This window comes from Heloderma suspectum, chromosome 4 (assembly GCF_057233095.1).
Source record: "Heloderma suspectum isolate Gila_16-S chromosome 4, 16-S_ref, whole genome shotgun sequence".
Lineage (NCBI taxonomy): Eukaryota > Metazoa > Chordata > Lepidosauria > Squamata > Helodermatidae > Heloderma > Heloderma suspectum.
In genome coordinates, this window is record NC_139461.1 from 106,337,650 (window position 1) to 106,359,568 (window position 21,919).

At 45.2% G+C, this 21,919-nt stretch overlaps 1 protein-coding gene across 6 annotated transcripts in view; it reads left to right on the forward strand.

The window, feature by feature from the left end:
• The first annotated feature begins 1,786 nt into the window (after positions 1 to 1,786).
• Positions 1,787 to 21,919, forward strand: part of JARID2 (jumonji and AT-rich interaction domain containing 2) — a 252,410-nt gene continuing 232,277 nt past the window's right edge. Inside the window, exon 1 of one of the 6 annotated variants that reach the window (XM_084850264.1) lies at positions 1,787 to 3,048. In XM_084850264.1, coding sequence (XP_084706390.1) covers positions 3,004 to 3,048 — 45 coding nt within the window. In that variant the 5' untranslated portion in view covers positions 1,787 to 3,003. The other 5 variants (XM_084850269.1, XM_084850266.1, XM_084850270.1 and 2 more) reach the window with 5 other exon arrangements.

Sequence of the window (21,919 nt, forward strand, 5' to 3'; positions counted from 1 at the left end):
ATGTCATATTTATAAAAGATGTTTAATAAGCATTTTATTTTATCCTTTATCAGAGATTGCAACTTCACAATGTTTAGAAGCATTTTATTTTATCTTTTATCAGAGATTGCAATTTTGCAACAGTTTAAAACTAGTAGCAACGCCCCCTGAGAAGTTACATGTAAATACACTCATTATAATATGCCCTTTTCCACCAGCTTGGCTGATGCTGCATATACAAGCTAAAAAAGAATCTGGTACAGCAGGGTTTAGTTTCCTACAGTATTAGAGAAAGGGGAGGGCAATGACCTTAGAGTACCTTGGAGACATGTTGAGCAAGTTTTCTACAAACCATGCTCACTGTCCTGAGGTGACACTGTCTGGAAAGCAGAGGCTCCCAACAACTACTTAGCAACCAGCAAGAGGTATTTTCTGTCCAGCTTGTAATTTAGATAAATGCTCTTTTATTACCCCCACACACCCCTCAACTCATGCACTTTAATCCCTGCTTTCCCAAGAAAAAGCCTGCCTCTAGAAGGTGGCCCCTTCTTCACTCTCCCCTTCTAGTACAGCATGTCCTTTTTCAGAATGTTTTTGTCCTCTCCCTCCAATCAAATAAAACTGTTCTGCCCCTGAGCCAGAGTGCAATCCTATGCATGCATATCTGAGAGTCAGCACCCTTGAATTCAGGAGGCTTACTTCCAAGTCAACATGTATAGGCTCAGACAAAGACTCCACATACGGACATGGGTCATTTCCTTAATTCTACAGGAAACATCACCACATTATGAAATCCTTCTCCTCTCTCTGTCCCTTTCCCATGCTATTATCAAGATAAATATTAGATGCCTCAGGTACCATTTCTGCCCTTGATTTCTTCCCAGTCTGTGATAAACATCAAGAACCTCTCATCATCTGTGCCAATGTTGGGGTCCCCCACCTTTCTTCAATAGCCACGGAAACAAGAATCATGCAACTTCCTCTTTCACTTGGGGGTGTTGAACTTCAGGCCCACAGCCCAAATCTGGCCCACCTGGCAGTCCCAATCCACCCCTCCAGGGAACCCCAGATGGCTCTGCTCCTTCCCATGACCCCCCTTTCTCCTACCGTGTGGTGCTTTTCCAGCTTTTGCACCGTTTCCCATTCTAAAAGGCTGAAATGCCCCTCCTAAGGCTTAATTGCTGGCAGTGAGAGCTTTTTAAGATGCAATCCTATGCATGTTTAGATAGAAAAAAAAGTCGTGCAACTCCCAGCAATCCTCAGCCAGCTGGCTGTTGTAGGACATCTTTTCTGTCTAAACATGCATAGGATTGCGCCCTTAAGCTCAAATATGCGGTTTTGGGGGTATTTGGGGGGTCCCTTTTGCCTGCAGCCCCCTTCTGAAATTGAATTCTGCCCTCGCACTGAAAGAGGTTCCCCACGCCGGTCTCACACAAATTCATCTCTGCGAACTAGCGGCTCGGCTCTACCCCCCCCCCCATCCTCTTTCCTCAATCACAATCGCATAAATGGAGTAAGACAATTTAAAACAAACCCCGACACCCACCCCGCAACGACCTGTCACCTCTTCCTCCCCTCACGCCTCCCCACCGAAGCGCTGAGCAACCGACGGCCGCCCGTCGTTGCGCGGACAAAGCTCGCGCAGGAGCCTCCTCCGCTCGCGCTCAGGATGGCACCGAAAAAGGGGCGGGGCAGGAGGTGAGAGAAAGGTGTCTTGAGGACATTCCCTCTCCCAGCGCCCAATCAGGCCGCCGCTGCTGCAGCGGCTGCCGCCGTGCAGCCTGGGACTTGTAGTTCTCCTTTCATTATTGTAGCCATTTTGTGGGGAGGACTACAACTTGAGTCCTAGATAGAGACCAAGGGCGATTCTCAGGCACCGCACGGAGCTGTTGCCGCGTCTTCCTCCTGCCCGCGAGGCTGAGTCCTGGGAGAGCGAGCCCGCTAGCCCTGGCGCTCCTCGAGCGGGAGATGTAGCAGGACCAGGCGGCGTAGGCTCGCCAGGCGAGGGGGGAGGGCAAGGCAGGACAATTAAAGAGCTTTGCAGACACAGAAAGGAGAAGGGCTGGCGACGGAGCGTGTCGGGAGCGCAGGGGTTGTCCTCAAATTCTTCGCCAGGATTGCTTGGCGGGCAGCATCAGCTGCGCTTGGTGCCTCCGGCAGGAGAAGCCACCGGGCGTGCTTGGACGAGGACGGGAGGACGAGAGAAACGCCGCTGTGAATGTGCCCCGGGCTCCTTTGGCTGCGGCTGCTGCGGGGATGCGGAGAGAGTGATATTTTTGCGGCTCGTACCGCGTTAAGAATTGAGGCTAAGCCCTAACCCTTCTCTCCCCTCCTTCCTTCCTTCCCTTTCTCCACCCCCCCCCCCCGGTCTGTCTCCTGCCTGCCTGGCCGCCTGTCTATATACATACATAATATAATATTTTTTTAAAAAATCGGGCCATTTAAAGTTGCTGCTGTAAAGCTGCTCTCATTGGTTGTGTATGTATGTGTGGGAACTGAAGAAGCAGAGACTCATACAGTGTGTGCAGCCTTCATTGCTGCTGGAGTTATCGGTGCTGCAGCAGTAGAAACGTGACTTCCAACATTAAAAAAAAATCTCCCCCTTTTAATCCTTCCCCTCCCCCTTTTTCAAGATGTAAACTACACCTCGGACACTACGGGCCTACGGATCTCTTTGGTGTCGTGGGAAAGAGAAAAAGGGGACATCAAGGGTGTCTTTTTGTGTGTGTGCGTGCGTGTGTGTGTGTTTAGGGTGTAAAATTTTCATTATGAATGTTTCTCTGAAGTGATTTTTTTGGGGGGGCTGGTTTGCTTTGCATTTGTCTTTTTTTTTCTTTTTTGACTCCGCCACCCAACATATTTTGGATTTATTGCAAGGAGAATTGCATTGTGTGCGACGAAAATCGGATTACAAGAAACCACTACAAACAAGAAACAAAAAAGGATCCCCCCTCCCCAAATTGGTTGCGGCTTTTAATTCATGAAGCGATTGTCCCCATTTGCAATCACAATCTGGATATCAGAATGAGCAAAGAAAGACCGAAGAGGAATATAATTCAGAAGAAATACGTAAGTGGTTGTACCGTATTATTTGTGTCTAGGTTTTGGAAATATCCATGAATGTCAAGTTTATAGCTAACGGTGGGTTTATAGAATACCTAGAAATGTTGGGTTTTCCCTCCCCTGGGAATAGGGGCAAGTCTCAAAAGCCCCTTTTAATTGAAAAACTGGTTTAAAAAAACAGATTTGTGTAACGATACCTCAAGTGAATAAATGTATTGACCTCAAATGACACAACCATAATCTAGTTTTAGAAGATGAAAGACGTGGAGCTCGGGGAGCTGCTGCGATAACGCAACTAGACTGCTTTCTCAAGCGGATTTACTAATACACTTTGCATGCAAATGACTATATTATTATAACATATAGTTACGGGTTTGCGAAGGCACCATTGTTGTTCAACGAAAATGTTAACTTGAAATCGAATGTCTGGTTATGGCGAGCTTGCTGCTTCTACTCCCATCAACTCTGGCATGTGTGATCGTTGATTTATCTGGCTTGCATAGAACCAAAACCAGTTGGGAATCATGTTACAAGGAATGTATTTGCAACAAGGCCTGACTTCAATATTGGGGAAATGGCTCGGAGTTTTGCTAATTTTGTGTATGTCCCTGGGAAAATAGCTATTAACATTCGGAATGATGCTTTGAAATGTGAAGAGCCTGTGTTCTAGCTAATGGTGTATATACCTACGAAATCTTAGTCAACCACTGAATCTCTCATAATTGTATAAATATGTAGAGATTGCTGTGATCGTGCCTTTTTCTTTTGCTCTACCTATGTTTTGGTTAGGATTAGGGCGGGGGGAGTTACTTTTAAGTTTACAGCAACAGAGTGAAATAGCCAAACATGCTCTATAATGGCGATTTTTAAAATGAGCCTAAACACCGAATAACAAGAGGTTTTTACTTTGGTGAGAAAAATTATCTAAATGTGACATCAGATGACACACAAAAGTTGTATACAATATAGTGCGTCTGTCGTTTGGAACGAGGGCATTCTCTTGTGGGGCGCCTGTGTCCTGGGTCATGTTCCAAATCCTTCCCCTTTGTTTTTAATAAATATTTCATAAAGCTGCAGTAGACTTTGGATGAGTCTTTCTACCATTTGTGCCGTCTTGTATTTTGGGGAAACGCGAGGCCAGACAATAACGGGACACTTTAAGCAATTCTCCAACGAATTTACGAATTAAAATACATCCGCATTGCAGGGGAAAGTGAGCATCTAATGCACGCTACTTTAAACTATATTTTTGTCGAAAGAGGAATATTAATGGAAGAAGACTGCTGCTGGGAAACGTGTACAGCTCGCATGTTCGTGTAGTGAAACAAAGCAGAAAGGGGGTGGGGAATTTGCAGCGGTTTTTTTTTAATCGCCAAAATCTGTTTTGAGATATTTCACGTCTGCACGAGTGAACAATGCAACTCTGCTCCGTTCATGCAGCCTGCAGGAAAAATTAGAAATAGTGCCACTCCTCTCCTCTGGCTCCATTTGGAAAGGGGAGACCATGTTTCATGTGTTCACACAAGTTTTAGATTCGTCAAGTTAGGAAAAAATTGCGCGGGGAGGGAGGGCAGGTTGCGAGGAGGAGGAGGGGGTGGTGGAAATAGGTGGGCTGTCTTGCCATTGCAGTGAATAGCACTCACAAGCATGGCTGCTGCTTTGGACCTGCCTGCCGTTCGCAGCTACGTGTATTTCTTATGCATCCTAGACACAGCGGCAGCAACAGGTTAAGCGAAATGTCAGCACAAGCCCCCCTCAGTTCCCGGCCACTCAGCCCAGTCGGGGGCCAGGTTCTTGTTGTCCTGACGTCACAAAGGGAAGGGCCTGGGCCCGCTGGAATCTTCGTCTCCTGAACGTTCTGAACCCCCCTCCCACTACTCTGTGACGTCAAGCACGAGGCGGGCCGTATAGACTGGGTACGTGTATGAGAAACGGCTGTCGCGAGGGAGGAAGCAGCTCCGGAGCATGGTACCAATTAGGCCTCCCTGGCTAGGTGAACAGGTGTAGCAAGTATTTGCATAACTCTGGTGCTTCCCTCCACCCTTTTGTTGCTCTCGCCTTCCCACGAGGCAAGGCCAGAGCCCTTCTGGCTCTGTGACCTGGTTAGGTTAATCGGCTTCCTCTGACGCTTCCATTGTGAAAGTAACTTTCTTGTGAAAGGACGAAGGTCGATCACATTTCTGTATGCCCCAATTCTTTGTGGAAAGCATATTAGACACACACTCCTGTGGCCAAACGTATAAAGGGAGTTCTTGTTTCTACTTTCCTCTTCTCCTGCCAGCCCATAAATAATGCATCATCGCGGCAGATAATTTTTCATCACAGCTTTGGCACCCACTGAAGGTTGGTGGTGTATCTTTTGGGCCCAAACAAGATCATGCCCCTTACTAGGTTCCTGTTTCCAAAACCATTCCTAATGCAGCTTGACAGTGCATATTGTATTCCAGCCTCCTCCCCACTTAACACTCTTCTGTTGTCTTCCTACCCCAAACACTTAATATTTACTTCAAAATTGCAGAGCCACAGCTGCTTTGAGCACTTTGCTGCTTTAAGTAACTTTAAGCACATGCCAAATAGTTTTTTTTGTTAGGGTTCTTGAAGGTAAGTTCATGAATGGGTGGGGGGGCTGCATGTCAGCACATCATGAAGTACTAGCAAAACATTTTGCCCACATTCGCTGCTGAACTCTGACGCCTAAGGAGGCATGGAACTCACTTCACTGCCTAGAATGCCCTAATATTCTTGTGTCACCAGCTTGTGGATTGGGCCTTTACAAGCATCTAGTAATTACCGTCAGTGGAAAATTCACTGATGTGCAATTCTACATCTGTACTCAGCAGTAAGTCCCACTGAGTTAAATGGAGCTTACTCCGAGGTAATGAGGGTTGGATCCAGATGTTTCATTCTGCCAGTGGAAGGACACTATTGGCAGAACTGGACTTCCTCTGCTCCTCTGCAGTCCCCTCCCCCCCCACCATCCAAATCTGTACTGGAGGGTCCCCCAAGCCTCCAGAGTAGATGTGGAGGGCATGTGGTGGGCTGCAGGGGGAGGAGGGGACGTGGGAGTTGCTTTTTGCAAGAAGTGTCCTTCCAATGATAGAATGAAGGATCTGGATCCAACTCTTAATGTATTGTTTCTGTTGGTGACTTGCTGATGATAATTTTCCGTAAGTATAGATTAGAAGTTGGAAGTTTGATATATTGGTGAGTAATATACTGTAAGATTATGCTGGAGAGCACCTAGGCTGTTTTGTGAAATGAAAACCATGTTTCCTGCTGATGCAGAAATTGGAAAGCACAGTGTGTAGAGATTGCCACAACTCATCCAGATCCTTTTGAAAAAGCATTGTAAAGCTATTCCTTTTTTAAATGCTAGCATGCATTTTAACTGGAGATGTAGTTATGACTACAAGTGGAAATATTGGTTTTCTTAATGCACAGTTTGCTGTTTTACAAAGGACAAAAATAGGATTGTTTCAATTTGTAGTGCATTAATACATTTAGAAGGGATAAACCATAAATTCAGTACCTGTGTATATTTCACTTTTTCTGTATAATGAACTACAGCTAATTAATTAAATTGCTGTCTACTGTGTGTCATTTCCCAAGCATTCTCTCCCATATTAAATAGTTTAAATAGTTGAGGTTAAATTTGACAGAACATTTTAGAAGTCTCTCCTCTATATGCAAGTCAGTTTAGTTCAGGACTCTGAACTCCTAAACCTGACTTTCATAGGTGCCTTTTCCTGTGCATTGTTCTCAAAGAAGACTAACCTATTGTTTGAAATTCAGGGGTGAATCTATACATGAGGGATGGGGAATGTGTGGTCATCCAGATGTTGCTGGACTGCCCCTCCCATAATCCCTGACTTGGCTATGCTGGCTAGGGCTGATGGGAGCTGCAATACAACAACATATGGAGAGCTACATGTTCCCTACCTCTGCTGCAAATGAATCAAATATCTTTTATCACCTAGCCTGAGTTTATTGGAGAGACTGTTGTGATGTAGTGGAGAAAGCACAGAACTATGACTAAGGAGTCCTGGGTTCAAATGACAGCTCAGCCTTGAAGTTCTCTCTGTAACTTTAGGCCAGTCATCATTTATTAGTTTAACCTACATCACAGAGTTCTTGTGAGAATAAGATAAGGTGAGTGGAGTTCCTTGGAGCAAGGGTGGGATTCAGATGAGGAAAATCCATTCAAAAGTACATAATTGCTTGATTGCTTAAGCCACTGTGCCAGCAGAGATATAATTCTAGTGCTGTGGCTCAAAGGATTGAGTCCTTAGGGTGCAAAATGCTGAATGGAGCCCACTCAACTCATTCTTGCAGTGGCTGTGGTTGTACTGGTTCATTTTACCTACTGGGATGCAGGTGCTGAGGGCTAATTTTCAAATAATGACTGTGGTTGAATTTGAACCCAGATCAAAGCCCTGTCACGGCCCATTAGATAAAACAGGCTCTTGTATTGCTTGACGCTCTTGAAGCTTGTCAATCTGTAGAGCTGAAAAAAGAAATCCATTTGTCTGCAGTGGTGGCCAAGTCCTAAGGAGCTTGGGTTTATGAATCTGCTGTGATTAAATTGAGTTTCTATTATTTAAAAAAATAAATTTTCTTGTTTTATGTGCTGTGTTGTAACCTGGAGTAAGCTTTTGGGATAGGACAGGACACAAATGCTTAAACTGATAATATTGTTTGTAGAAAATGTCTCTTTACTCACACGATCTTTGGTCATACCATAATATTAAATATCCTACCTTAGTGAAACTCCGTAGATACAGTGAGACCGTAACATTCAAGTACATGGGAACCTCATCCCTGAGCTAGCTACCTATGAACTAAGACTTGAGATTTGTCCATTTTTATGGTAGCGTATTTTCCCCCTGGTTTCTTGAAAAATCAAGAAGTCCATCCTGTGGCAGTGACATGTCTTGCAGAATGCTAAAGCACCAAATAACCCCATTTGAAGCTCAGATCACTCAACCATATGACTTAAATAGCTGATGAGTGGGAGTTATCTTTGCTTGGCACTTGAGTGGTTTCTGCTAAGTGAGATCAACCCTATTGTTGGGATCACATAGATTGGTGGGGGGATTGTGGAATCATATTCAGTCTTTGGCTTCTGAATATGTTTATATAAATTTGAGGACTAAGCTATTTTTTTGGGAGACTGAAAGTTTCACCACCTGAAGTGATATGTTGGTTATGACCCGCAAAGCCCTAAACAGCTTGGGGCATACATAGATTTCTAACTACTTGTCTATATCCTCTTGCAGTTTCTAAGATTATCAGAGAGTACTTTCTTGACTATACCATCACTGCATAAGGTTTGAACATGATCTAAAGAGAGACAAACTTGGAAGCTAGTCTATATCAGCTAAGAAATGCCTTCCTCCAGAATTTCATTGGAGTTCTAGCCTTGGTGCAGTTTCAGGATCACTGAAAGATTTAGTTCTTCAGGCATGTGGAACACATGGTGAAGGTCTTTTAATTCATATAATGCAGGGATGGGCAACTAAATTGGGGTGGGACCCCACCCCCCACCCCACCCAGCCCTCTGTGGGCCAGATGACATGAGGAAGCGAGGCCATGTCCCCTAGCATCATGCTTCACCCGGTACCCTAATTTGCTGTGCACCCAGCTGAGTCATTGGCTGGAGGAGGGCTCCAGCTACTGGCTCAGCCGGCGACGCTTTGCCTGCGCTGTGAAGCATCCCCTGCCTGCATTCTCTTATGAAGCATCTCCTGCTGCATTCTGGGCATCTGTCTACCTGACAGAGGTAGTAGGGGGAGTGTTGGGGGCCAGAACATACCGAGGCTAGGTGGCAGGCGTTGACGGAGTGCTAGGGGCAGGCCATGCCAGGTAAGGGGAACAAGGGAGAGACGTGTAATATCTGTCCCCTGTTCCGGGCCTGTCCAGAGCCAAAGGATGGCTGGGGGAGGCGTGACTCCATCTTCTGGCCTTCATCTGCTGCTCAGCAATGCCAGGTCTGTTACCCAGAAAACATCCCTCATCCATGACATGATCCTGGATGAGGGTGCAGACCTGGCATGTATTACGGAGACCTGGCTGGCTGAGGCCACTGCTCCAACTCTTGTGGCCATGTGTCCAGCTGGATTTTCGTGTGCACAGCAGCTGAGGGTTGGGGATCGGGGAGGAGGAGTGGCTGTTATCTACTGAGTGTCCTTGGTCTTCCCCAGACCCCCTCTCCGGGAGACCAAGGTTGCTGAGGGCATGTACTGGAGGTTGGACCCGAAGGGCAGTCTGGGGGTTCTGCTCGTGTACTGGCCACCCCGCTGCACGACTGACTCTCTGGCCGAGGTGCTTGAGGTGGTCTCTGATGTGCGTGTACAGTCCCCTAACGTATTGGTGTTGGGGGACTTCAGTGTACATTCAGAGGCCGTCCTCACGGGGGCACCTTGGGACTTCATGGAGACCATGGCTTCCTGGGAGCTGCACCCTATTCCAGCTGGGCCCACCCATGTAGCCGGTCATGCGCTAGACCTTGTATTTGTTTCTGGAGAAGTGGGAGTGATGCCATCAGCCCTCAAGGAGGCAGTGGTAACACTGCTCTTAAAGAAGCTCTCCTTGGATCCCCAAGTTCTGAACAACTTTTGCCCAGTCTCGAATCTGCCATTTTGGGGCAAGGTGATTGAGCAGGTGGTGGCGATGCAGTTGAAGGCACACTTGGAAGAAGCTGATTATCTAGATCCATTTCAGTCAGGCTTCAGGCCTGGGCATGGGACAGAAACGGCCTTGGTGGATGATATGAGGAAAGCTCTGGATAGGGGCAAATGCTCCTTCTTTGTTCTCCTCGATCTCTCAGCGGCTTTTGATGCCGTTGACCACGGTATCCTCCTGGACCGCCTGGAGGGGTTGGGCACTGGAGACCCCGTATTATGGTGGTTCCGGTCCTTCCTCTCCAGCAGGTACCAGAGGGTAGCACTGGGAGAGGAGGCTTTGGACCTGTGGCCACTCACTTGTGGGGTGCCACAGGGTTCCATCCCCTTCCTGATGCTATTTAACATCTATGTGAGGCTGCTGAGGGCTATCATCAGGAGGTTTGGGTTGCGGTGTCATCAGTATGTGGATGACACACAGCTCTACCTCTCATTCAAATCTTCACCAAGGTTGGCTGTAGAATCCCTGTCCAAATGGAGACGGTGAGTGGCTGGTTGGGGAGGAATAAGCTGAAGCTGAACCCTGACAAGAATGAGGTAGTTTTGGTGGGAGACAAGAGGAGGCTGGGGGATGTCGACCTGGTGTTGAATGGGGTATGGCTATCCTTGAAAGACTAGGTCTGCAGCCTGGGGGTCATTTTAGACTCCCAGCTGTCCATGGAGGATCAGGTGTCAGCTGTGAGCCGGACAGCACTGTACCAACTCCATCTGATACGGCGGCTGCGCCCCTACCTTCCTGACCATCTGCTCCCATCGGTAGTACATGCCCTAGTCTCCTCTCGTTTAGACTACCGTAATGCGCTCTACATGGGGTTACCCTTGAAAATGGTTTGGAAGCTGCAGCTGGTACTGAAGCGGCGGCTCGCCTGATTAAAGGCAGCTGCCGGCGTGATCACATCACTCCAGTGCTGAAGGAGTTGCGCTGGTTACCAGTTGTTTTCTGGGCCAAATTCAAGGTGTTGGTTTTGACCTTTAAAACCCTTTATAGTTCTGGCCCAGCCTCAGCCTCGGATGGCCTTCCCTCTGTCCCATCAGCCAGGACAGCTAGGTTGGTGAGGATGAGGGAGAGGGCCTTCTCTGTTGTGGCCCCCACTCTGTGGAACTCCCTCCCTAGGGAACTCCGCCATGCCCCCTCTTTAATGAGTTTCCGCCACGCATTAAAAATGTGGTTGTTCAGGCAGGCAGACTCTTATGAGTCCCCTGGACTGCAAGGAGGTCAAATCAGTCAATCCTAAAGGAAATCAACCCTGACTGTTCATTGGAAGGACAGATACTGAAGCTGAAGCTCAAATATTTTGGCCACCTAATGCGAAGAGAAAACTCACTGGAAAAGACCCTGATGCTGGGAAAGATCGAAGGCAAAAGGAGAAGGGGATGGCAGAGGATGAGATGGCTAGATAGCATCACCAATGCAATGAATATGAACTTGAGCACACTCCGGGAGAGAGCGGAGGACAGGAAGGCCTGGCGTGTTATGGTCCATGGGGTCACGAAGAGTCGGACACGACTTAACGACTGAACAACAACAAGGGTATTTTTAGAAATATGATGTTTTTAATGTAGAATTTTATTGTTTTAAACTGTTTCTATTATTGTACATCACCCAGAGTGGCTGTGTGACCAGCCAGATGGGCGATTAATAAATTTAATAAATAAAAAATAAATAAATGTTCTTGTAAATCTGTGATCGTCAGTGTGATCAAGCACCACCTACTGGAGGAATCCATGAAGGCTCTGTGGGCTGGATGGAGAAACTCTTTGGGCCAGGTCAGTCCCACAAGCTGGAGATTCACCCCCCCATGATATAATGGATAGAGTGGTTGACATGGTCTGGAGAGGCCTGGGTTCAAATCACTGGGTGGCCATGGGGAAATCATACATACTCCGCCTAATCTACCTCTCTCAGAAGGTTGGTATAAGGCTAGAATGGGATGAAACTCATGTATGTCTCCCTGAACTCCTTAGGGGAAGGGTGGGATATAATTGTGATTTCTAAGCTTAAATATTAACTACATCAGATATATAGATCAATTAATTGAGCATTTGTTAATCAATATTTAATTGATGCCTAAAGGAAAAGCATAGGGTAGCGGGAAGCTTACTGAAAATCATTCCCCCCCACACACACACCCTTTTTGGGTAGTGTAGATTTGCCCTGTTAAATTTTGAACTTTATTTGGTAAAAATTGTGTGCAGTTTAATTACATTTTCTATGTGCCCATGAATGGGAAGTACTCTCATAATAGATGCAAAGCAAGGTGGGGGAAATTAGTCAAAACATAGAAAAAAAGTACTTTTTCATGGTCCCCCCCGCCACCCAATTTTGCCCTTAATGCGTTTGCCAGCATTCACTGATATATACCCTACTTCAGATACATAAAGCATGTATCTCTCTTTGGATATATACAATATCTCGAAATGTCAACTTTCACATGTGAATGACAACATTAATCAAATTTTGCACATTCAATTTGGTGTGTGTGCGCACGCGCACGTGCACACACACATGTATAATCAGATAACTAATCTCCTTAGCAGGAGGACCAAAAACTGAAATAAAAATGAGCGCTGAAGAATTGATGCTTTCAAACTGTGGTGCTGGAGAAGACTCTTACGAGTCCCCTGGACTGCAAGGAGGTCAAATCAGTCCATCCTAAAGGAAATCAGCCTTGACTGCTCATTGGAAGGACAGATACTGAAGCTGAAGCTCAAATATTTTGGCCACCTAATGCGAAGAGAAAAGTTACTGGATAAGACCCTGATGCTGGGAAAGATCAAAGGCAAAAGGAGAAGGGGACAGTAGAGGATGAGATGGCTAGATAGCATCACCAATGCAATGAATATGAACTTGAGCACACTCTGGGAGAGAGTGGACAGGAAGGCCTGGCGTGCTATGGTCCATGGGGTCACAAAGAGTTGGACACGACTTAATGACCGAACAACAACACCCGTGTTACAGAGTACTATGGGATACATCTGTATACTCTTGTCTGCTGAAAAAGATTGTTGATGGATGGGGATTTATGCCAAAGTCGGGCCAGCTTTTGCACATAGCTCTACTTGTTGGGAAGTTGTGAGGGATAGTTGCACTCAGTGTTTGGGATTCCTAATTTTCCTGGGAGATCAAGGTCTTCAGTTTGTATTGCATCAAGGAGGAGTTGTGACTCTGGTTTGGAAATATATTGGGGATTCTGAAATTGCTGCTCTTTTTTATGCGACTGTACTGCAAGTGTAGTCTGAGAGATATTGAGCTGGTTCACACATAATGACTAAATATGGGTTAAGCAAACTATAATAAATCAGGGCCCAATGGCAGCAAGTGAGCGTGCTACCTCCAGCCGGCTTGGCACTTCTGGTTTACATCAGATTTCATAAACATGATGTGATGTCTGAACCCGGAACTCTGGGCTGTTGATGGACAAACAACCCAGAGTTTTAACCCAACAACAAATTAAGGGTTAAAACTCTGGGTTGCTTGTCCCGCAACAACCCTGAATTCCGGGTTCACACTTCGTATCAAACAACCCAGGAACCGGGGCATTCCTGGGTTGTTTATGAAATTGGATGCAAAGTGGAAGTGGTCAGTGCACAGGAGGCAGTGCATGCACTCGCCCTGGCACAGCCCCGCCAATTCATTGGTTAAACAACCCACAAATTGGCATTATGTGCAAACCAGGTCTCTGTGTCCTGGATGAGAAATACTTTTTACATAAAAGATGACCTTAATCTTCCAGTGCCCCTTATTTCAACTCAGCTAAGGATAAGAAGCAAGTTATTTCACTTGCAATTCTGGTTGGGAATGGGGGGGGGGAAGTCAAAGAGTGTTCCTTCGTGTTCAGCTCCTTCAAGAATAACATGTAGTTTTGTTTCTATACAGAAACTAGCAGAGTCCCACAAAACATACCTTGGGAATTCGAAAACTTAGCTTTGATTTCATACTTAGGTGTTCTTTGTGGAGGTCACAGTTTTGGGGGGTTCAGTTACTCTTCTGCATAAAGGAAATAATAATGAGCTATCTGTTGTCATAAAACATTTGCATACTCACTTTTGAATTCATACTTTCCTTTCTGTGCAGTAGCAGTTCCAAAGGGTCCTTCGCTTTACAGATGCTAATTGCTCTAATGTTCACAAAATAATTTATTTTGCATGGGGATGTCATACCCATATATCTATGGAATGTCTTCCTGTCCTGAGAGTTCTCAAAAGAAGAGGAGACTTCTCCAGTTTGGGAGCTGCCCATGCTAAGTTCTAGCACAATAGTTTTCTACTGTACTTCAGAGGCCTATTAGGGTGGTGGTGGTCATCAGTGGTTATTAGGCCTGATGGCTATATGCTACTTCCAAGATCAGAGGCAGTATGCCTCTGAATACCGAGGTAGGATTTGGGGGCAGAAGTCCCCCAAACATGAGCAGGGAGTGCTGTTGTACTCATGTCTTGCTTGTGGGCTTCCCACAGGCATCTGGTTGGCCACTGTGGAAACAGAATACTGGGCTAAATAGGCCTTTGGTCTGATCCAGTATGGCCCTTCTGATGTTTTTAAGATCAGTAACAGCAGACAAACTTCTCTGAAGGACAGCTTGCTTGCTAGCACCAATCTTCCCTTTGCAATGTGCAGCCCGAGGAGAGCATTGGCTGTATTCTGTGTCGTACGTACCATTGATTCTTCCAGGATAGTGGTGAACTGAGTGTGCCCCTGCCCAGAACACTTTCCGGAGTCCTCTGTCATGTGCAAGAGTACCCCAGCAGACAAATCCGTATGGAAAGAGTTTCCTGAAGCTACAGTGTTGGAATGTCACTGTTCCACAGGATTGAGAAATCCTTCCCTTTGTTAGAAACTACTTTCTTTTCTCTGTGGAAACCATCTAGATAAAGGGATCGCTTTTTTTTGGCTACCCCATTCCTTAGAGCACACAACAAATTTGCAGTGTATTTTTTTTTAAAGCATTCTACAGATAATAAGTAACAAAGGAAGACTACTCACTGCAAATGGGTCATAATCTTTGGGTCTTTGTGCTGCTTTCCTTGGCCACAATCCAACACAAATTAGGTGTACTTAAAGTGTGCATGACTCCACATTGAAGTGTGGCCCTTATATTTTGCCACACTTCTGGCTTCCTTGTTTAAATGTAAATTGGCTTTTTCCTGGCAAATTTCCAGATAAGATTCTGCAGCATATGTTGGACTGTATAAAGCATGCATTTTGTTGTTTCTTCTCCCCCCCCCCCCCCCGAGCTACCTATATGGTATAGAATTTTCATAAACTTTAAGGCAATGCCATACCATCCAGAAGGATTTTTTTTTGCAAGATATTCAGCGTGTTCCTGTGCATGTTTACCTGGAAGTAAAACCCACTGTGTTCAATGAGACTCCCAGGAAAGTGTGTGTAAGGTTGTAGCCTAAGGCATAGGATTGTGCTGTTGGGTACTAGACTTAAACAAAGCAAATAGACACATTTGATCTTCTTTAGCCATTTACTAAGATAGGGTGCAATCCTGATTCTTTAAAAACATTGGGATGTCTGACATTAACTTCATTTTTGTGATCCAAAACAGCTTGAGAAGGGGTTTGCTGCCAGCTCCTTCTCTGTTATCTTGAGCAGGCGTCTACCGGGTGCTACTTAACTCTGGGGATTTTATGAATGCTCCTTATTTTAATTGACTTATCTGCTGGTATTGTCTTAAAATAGTAATCAAATTTCCCAGGAACTGCTGTGTTGTGGACCTGCATTTTTGAGGAGGGGCTGAACTTTGTTTAAAGCAATCTGTAACCTACATCTATTTTTAAGGTACCTGACGGTCAGAATTAGAGTTTTTATATATTTTGGTCCTGAACTACATCATGTATTGTGTTTGGCATTGAAAGCCAGGGCTTTCAGATATGGAGAGCAGCATGCATAACTCTTCAGCCTCAATGTGTGAGCCAAGACAATTAACTTTGTTGAACTACAGCTGAGGAAAAAATTTAGGACTGCTCATATTTCTGTGTCAGAAACACAGAACTCAAGCCAAGTTTCAGCTCAAAAAAATCCTACTCGAATTAAGACAATCCACTCCGTGATTGGTTTTAAGGTGGTTTAGCAGCTAGACTCATAACTTCCAAGTGCCTTTTTTTTTTTTTGGCTAAATAATTGTAAAAAAAAAAAAAAGTGTGTGAACTTGGTGTTTATGACACACCCTGAAGTTTTAAATGTCTGAAGATGAATGATATTCATCTCCTTTATAAGCGAAAAGCTCATGATTTGTGAGACATCGTCTGTTGCTGTACAAAATGTGATTAAGTGGTGTGGGGGCCATCTTATCTAATGGTTTACAGCAGGAGTTGGCAGACTTCAGGCTTGTGGGTTCTACTTTGTTTTTTACTAGAACCCCAAGATCTACCAACCAGAACTTGGTGCAAAAGATACACACTTAAGAATTAAAGAATTAGAGATTTGTTTGGAGTACCAGACCTGAGAGGAGCTCACAGCCCTTCCACGCAAGAATTTATTCCTGGTTACCTCAGGGTTTCTTCATTTCAGCAGAAGAATATAGTGGGAGAGGGGGAATCATTTTGTTGCTGCTATTGTTAAACAATTTGGAGTCAGAAATCCTGGCCAATTTACTGCAAATCACCCAAAGATTTATCAGTAGATCCAGATCTACCTTTTGCCCAACCCTGGTTTGCAGACACGTCCTAGGCATGTTTACTCTGAAGTAGGTCCCATTGAGTGCAGTGAACTGTATTCCCAGGGAAACGTCTATACGATTCCAATATTGGTGTATTTTTAGTTCACATTCTAAGTTTTGTAGCTGGTTTCCATTGTTGTTAATCTGCATCTGATTTTGCACATACAGATAAACCAAAAATTCTGGCTTATTAAAACCATAATGCGAAGGAGTGGTTGCTTGTGCATGCAGCCTATTTGTTCCTATATTTGTGTGAGGAGTAAACAAGTCAAGCAGGAATAGCTTAGCATGATGTCCAAACTTGGGAATATCATTTATTGCACAACAATCTAGGATTTGTAAACCAGTTTTAAACTAGGATTTGTGGTTCGCTTAAAATCCTGGTTTGTCAGTTTGCAAGGTATCATAATCCCGGCTTTGGACGTCATGCCAAGCTATCCCTGTCTGGTTTGTTTACCCATTCTTGTGAAAGGAGAGGTGCAGTGGTATCAAATAGGCTGCATGCACAAGCTTGCTCAATCACATTGTGGTTTAATCCAGATTTCATGGTTTATCGTCATTGGCGAATGTGGCCTGTATCTTGCATATTTTTTGCTATATTGCAAGCCTAACGTTTGCTTCCCTGTGACCGATGTTCACAATTAAATGATGCTAAGAAAACCTAGAATGGCTACTTGATGGCTGGCAAATATCCTAAAAAGAATGCAATGTAATCTTTTGTTATCTGTCTTTTTGGAAGGAATTGCAACACTGGGCCTTGAGGTAACTGAACATTTAGATCAGTTATATGTATGCGTGTGATTAGCAAAGTCCAAGAGACTTTTGTATGTGCTCAGTCAGCCACTTAGATGGGTGGAAGTCTTTGTATTTGCATGCAGGATTGGGTCATGATGCAGACAAACAGTTGAGGGGTTCATACTGTTTTGGGGACAACACAGAATATGCTGGCACAAATTGATTTCTTGAAAGCTGTAGTGTTGGTTTAATCCTCATTTCTCTTACTGTTATGATATTCCTTGACATGGGAGACTTCTCCATATACTCTGGAGCTTCTGTAGCACTTGATGTTGCAAAAAGGGGTTTCTAGAAACTCAGGGAGAGTTCTTGTATATGTGCAGAAACACTTAGATGCACACACAGGACTCTTTGAATTCTGGCCCATCGCTTGTATTAATCTTCTCCCTCTGTACTTAAAACAATAGAGACTTGCGGCTCCTTAAAGACTAACAGATTTGTTTATTCTGGGATAAGCTTTGGTGAACACTGTCCACTTCATCAGATGTATGAGTGTCAACTTCAAATTGGCCGATCTGTATACACATTCCTGTGTGTGTGTGTGTGTGTTATAAACAGTGATGTCAGGGGGATTGAAATGCAAGAAAGTACAGACAGTGATAATTAGCTTAACAGTGTGAGAGCCAGTGTGGTGTAGTGGCAAGAGTGTTGGACTAGGAGCTGGGAGATCCAGGTTCTAGTCCCCACTCAGCCATGGAAGCTCACTGGGTGACTTTGGGCCAGTCACAGACTCTCAGCCCAACCCACCTCGCAGGGTGGTTGTTCTGAGGATAAAATGGAGAGGAGGAGGATAATGTAAGCCGCCTTGGGTTCCTTGCAAGAGGAAAAAAGGCGGGGTATAAATGCAATAAATAAATAAACAAACAAACAGTTGTCATCCACAAATGTTGTGGTGATCAGATTAACATACTGAAATGCAAGATTGAGAAGCAAAAAAGTACAGTGATTATTACCTTAACGGTTGCCATTTACAATATGTTGTTGGGTGATAACACAGACATCATTGCAGTGGTGAGGTGAGTAACGATAGTTGTGTGATAAAACAAAGCAAATGTATTTTTCATAAACAATGTCAAAACTACTAGAGCTCTTTTAAAAACAACAACTTTAAATTGATGGAAAGTTAACAAGTGTTTTTGCATTGTTCCAAGTATTTTGGGGTGGGGGATTTGTGAAACATGCAGACCCGTATCTGTTTTATTCTCTTAACACCATTTACAGGCTTTAACCATTTATTGTTCTTGAGTGTCTTTCTTGCTGTTTGATTCATATTTGTATATTGCTGAGCACTTAATAAGCACTTTGAAAAGCAAGTCCAATTTTATACATAAAATAATTTCTCATTAGGACTTTGGGATCTGGGTGTAGAAATGCAGCGAGCTAGGAAAGCTACCTCCAGTACCAGAGGCAGTGAGCCTATGTACACCAGTTGCTGGGGAACATGGGCATGAGGGTGCTGTTGCGCTTGTGTTCTGCTTGTGGGTTCCTGGTCGATAGCTGGTTAGCCACTGTGTGAACAGAATGCTGGACTAGATGGACCCTTGGTCTGATCCAGCATGGCCCTTCTTATGTTCAGTTCTTGCTGTACAGTGAGCACTCTCTAGATCAGGGGTGGGCAGTTTGTGGCTTTCGGGATGTTTTGGCCTTCAACTCCCAGCATCCCTCACCATTGGTTGTGCTGGCTAGACTGATGGGAGTTGTAGGCCAAAACACCTGGAGGGCTACTAATTGCCCATCCCTAATCTAGATTGGCAGTAATTACAAATGAAAGGGAAAACAGGAAGCCAGGGATAAATTAGGTGACCCAACTGACTTCTAAAATAACAGAGTTCTGTGACACCTTTTGAAGATTTATTGCAGCATATGCTTTAATGGCCTATAGTTCACTTGTGTTGCAATAAGATTGTTTGTCTTTAAGGTGCCAAAGGACTCTTTGTTGAGTTTGATAAAACTGGTCAACACAGCTATCCCTCTGTAATTTGTTTCTAACATCCATTACAGACTCACTTGTCTAGATCATGTTGGCTACATGGTTGTTGTTGAAAACGTCCGTGGGTTGAATCCAGTCATCCTGTGAGTGGATTTCCACTCATGGGACCTCTTGTGAGCAAAAGGGTGGGGGAGGTGATTTTTGCCTATTCCCCCTGTAAATCTGCTCTGGAGGTTTGGGTCCTCTGGAATAGTGGCAGAGATAGTGCAGGAGATGGTAGGGGAAAGTGAGAACTGGTGAAAGTCGCTTCTCCTCCACATTCCATGAGTGGGAGTCTCTGCTGGATCTCCAGCCCTTCTCCCAATGGATCCAAGCCATTGTTATTTTTGTCACATTTTCCAGATGGGGTAACTCTGATTCTATTTTTGTAGTTATTGAATATAAAATCAGTTTTGTCCAGGAACATCTGTAATAATATGAAAGCCCTGTCATCCCTATTTGTAGTTTGCACAGCCTTGTTATCAACTTGTTAGTACAAGCAGCTGTCACCTATTTTGACGTTTAAAACAAAGGTCTTTAATGATGTCCCGTGACTTCCATTCTCAGCAGCAGCCAACTCAAAAGGTCCGCTCAGACATATCACCAAATCCTGGTTTCCAGTCCTGCTTTTCAGGGCTTATGCAAACCATAGTTCAGCAGATCAGATGTAACTGCAAACTATGGGTTGCCAAAATCCAGGAAGTTATTAATCAAGCAGAATGCAGGAGGAGAAGGGGAGACTGCACAAGCACGGGGCTCATGTTACTTCTGAACTGACTGTGAATGAGATCACAGTTTATGCTTACCCTTCAGTGACTACAGCATCAAGTGACAACTTGAATGTGCAGAAAGTGCTGTTGCAGATCAAGCAGCGCAGACAAGGCTTCCTTGCACTGCGCTTCTAAAATTGCCTGCAGAACCTTCTTCCCCATTTCCCTGGCACCGTTACCCAATCTCCTGCTGTGCTTGCTGTAGAAAGCACGACAACAGTTTTGCCTTGCAACAGGCAGGAGAGGCAGATTGGTCCCTTTACGAATGGACCACAGACTGGAAGGTGTAGTAACTACATCATTTTCTGCTGCCCCAGAATGTTTAAAGGGAAAGTCAGGATCTCTGATCAGTCTGACATCACCTTAGACAGACCCCAACCTTTTAAATGGAGGCAGTTCATATGTTCAGTACACAGTCCATCAAGTGACTCATGCATATGCAAAGAGGCACCAAGTCTGAATAATGAATTACCTATATTATTACCTCCTATACTTCTCTCTTTTAAAAATCCTGTAATTTCCTTTATCCTCCCTCCTCCGTTTCATTTACAGTGCTATAGTGGGACTGATCAGCCTCTTCTCTCCCACAGTGGGCGGCTTTGCATGATTATGGAGGGAAAATAAGCTGTGGTGGCTTATTTTCCCTCCCTGCATGTGCTGGTTGTGAACTGCCTAAGACCCAGAGGAAGGTTGTAGAGTAGGAATCACATAGGGGCAGAAATTATGCAAGAGGCAGACAGCCGCAGAGGGAAAGGCTCACTATTGGATGCACTGAAGTGCTGTGTCCAGGCAGCAGTCCCCCCCCCACCCCAAGATCATTACAAATGCCCTGCTAGATCAAGCCAAAAGGTCCAGCCTTCTTCAATGTGGTTCCTTCCAAAAGCTTTGGCCTGCAACTCCCATCAGCCCCAGACAGCATGGCCAATGGTCAGGAATCATGGCCATTGTTGTCCAAAGCATCTGGAGACCACCACATTTTGGTAGCAACAGTGGCCTGACAGATGTCTCTGGAAGCTCACAAGCAGAGCACCGTGACAACAGATATCCCCTGTTGTCTGTCCCCCACACCTGGTATCCAGTGGTATATACTGCCCATCTCGCTGACTGGGTTTGCATGATCATGGAGGACAAATAAGCCACGGCAACTTATTTTCTCTCCCCATGTGTGCCAGTCATGAGCCGCCTAATTAGCATAATTACCCTCACTGGGCGTGGGTTGTCATGACGTCTGAACTCGGCGAGGGTGGGTGACTGGGGTGGTTTCCAAACCACCCAGAAACCCTTGAATAAGCCATGGGTTTCAGGGTGGTTTGTAACTCACCCCAGCCACCCACCCTTGCTGGATTTCGACATCATGACAACACACACCCGGTGAGGGTAATTATGCTAATTAGGCGGGTAATTATGCTAATTGTCATGATGTCGAAATCCAGCAAGGGTGCGTGGCTGGGGTGAGTTACAAACCACCCTGAAACCCATGGCTTATTCAAGGGTTTCTGGGTGGTTTGTAAACAACCCCAGTCACCCACCCTCGCCGAATTCAGATGTCATGACAATCCACGCCCGGTGAGAGTAATTATGCTCATTAGGCGGCTCATGACTGGCACACATGGGGAGAGAAAATAAGTTGCTGTGGCTTATTTTTCCTCCATGATCATGCAAACCCAGTCAGCGAGATGGGCAGTATATATCACTGGATACCAGGTGTGGGGGACAGACAACAGGGGATATCTGTTGTCACGGTGCTCTGCTTGTGAGCTTCCAGAGACATCTGTCAGGCCACTGTTGCTACCAAAATGGTGGACTAGTTCAGCCTTCCCCAATCTGGTGGTCTCCAGATGCTTTGGACAACAATGGCCATGATTCCTGACCATTGGCCATGCTGTCTGGGGCTGGTGGGAGTTGCAGGTCAAAGCTTTTGGAAGGAACCACACTGAGGAAGGCTGGACCTTTTGGCTTGATCTAGCAAGGCATTTGTAATAATCTCGGGGCGGGGGG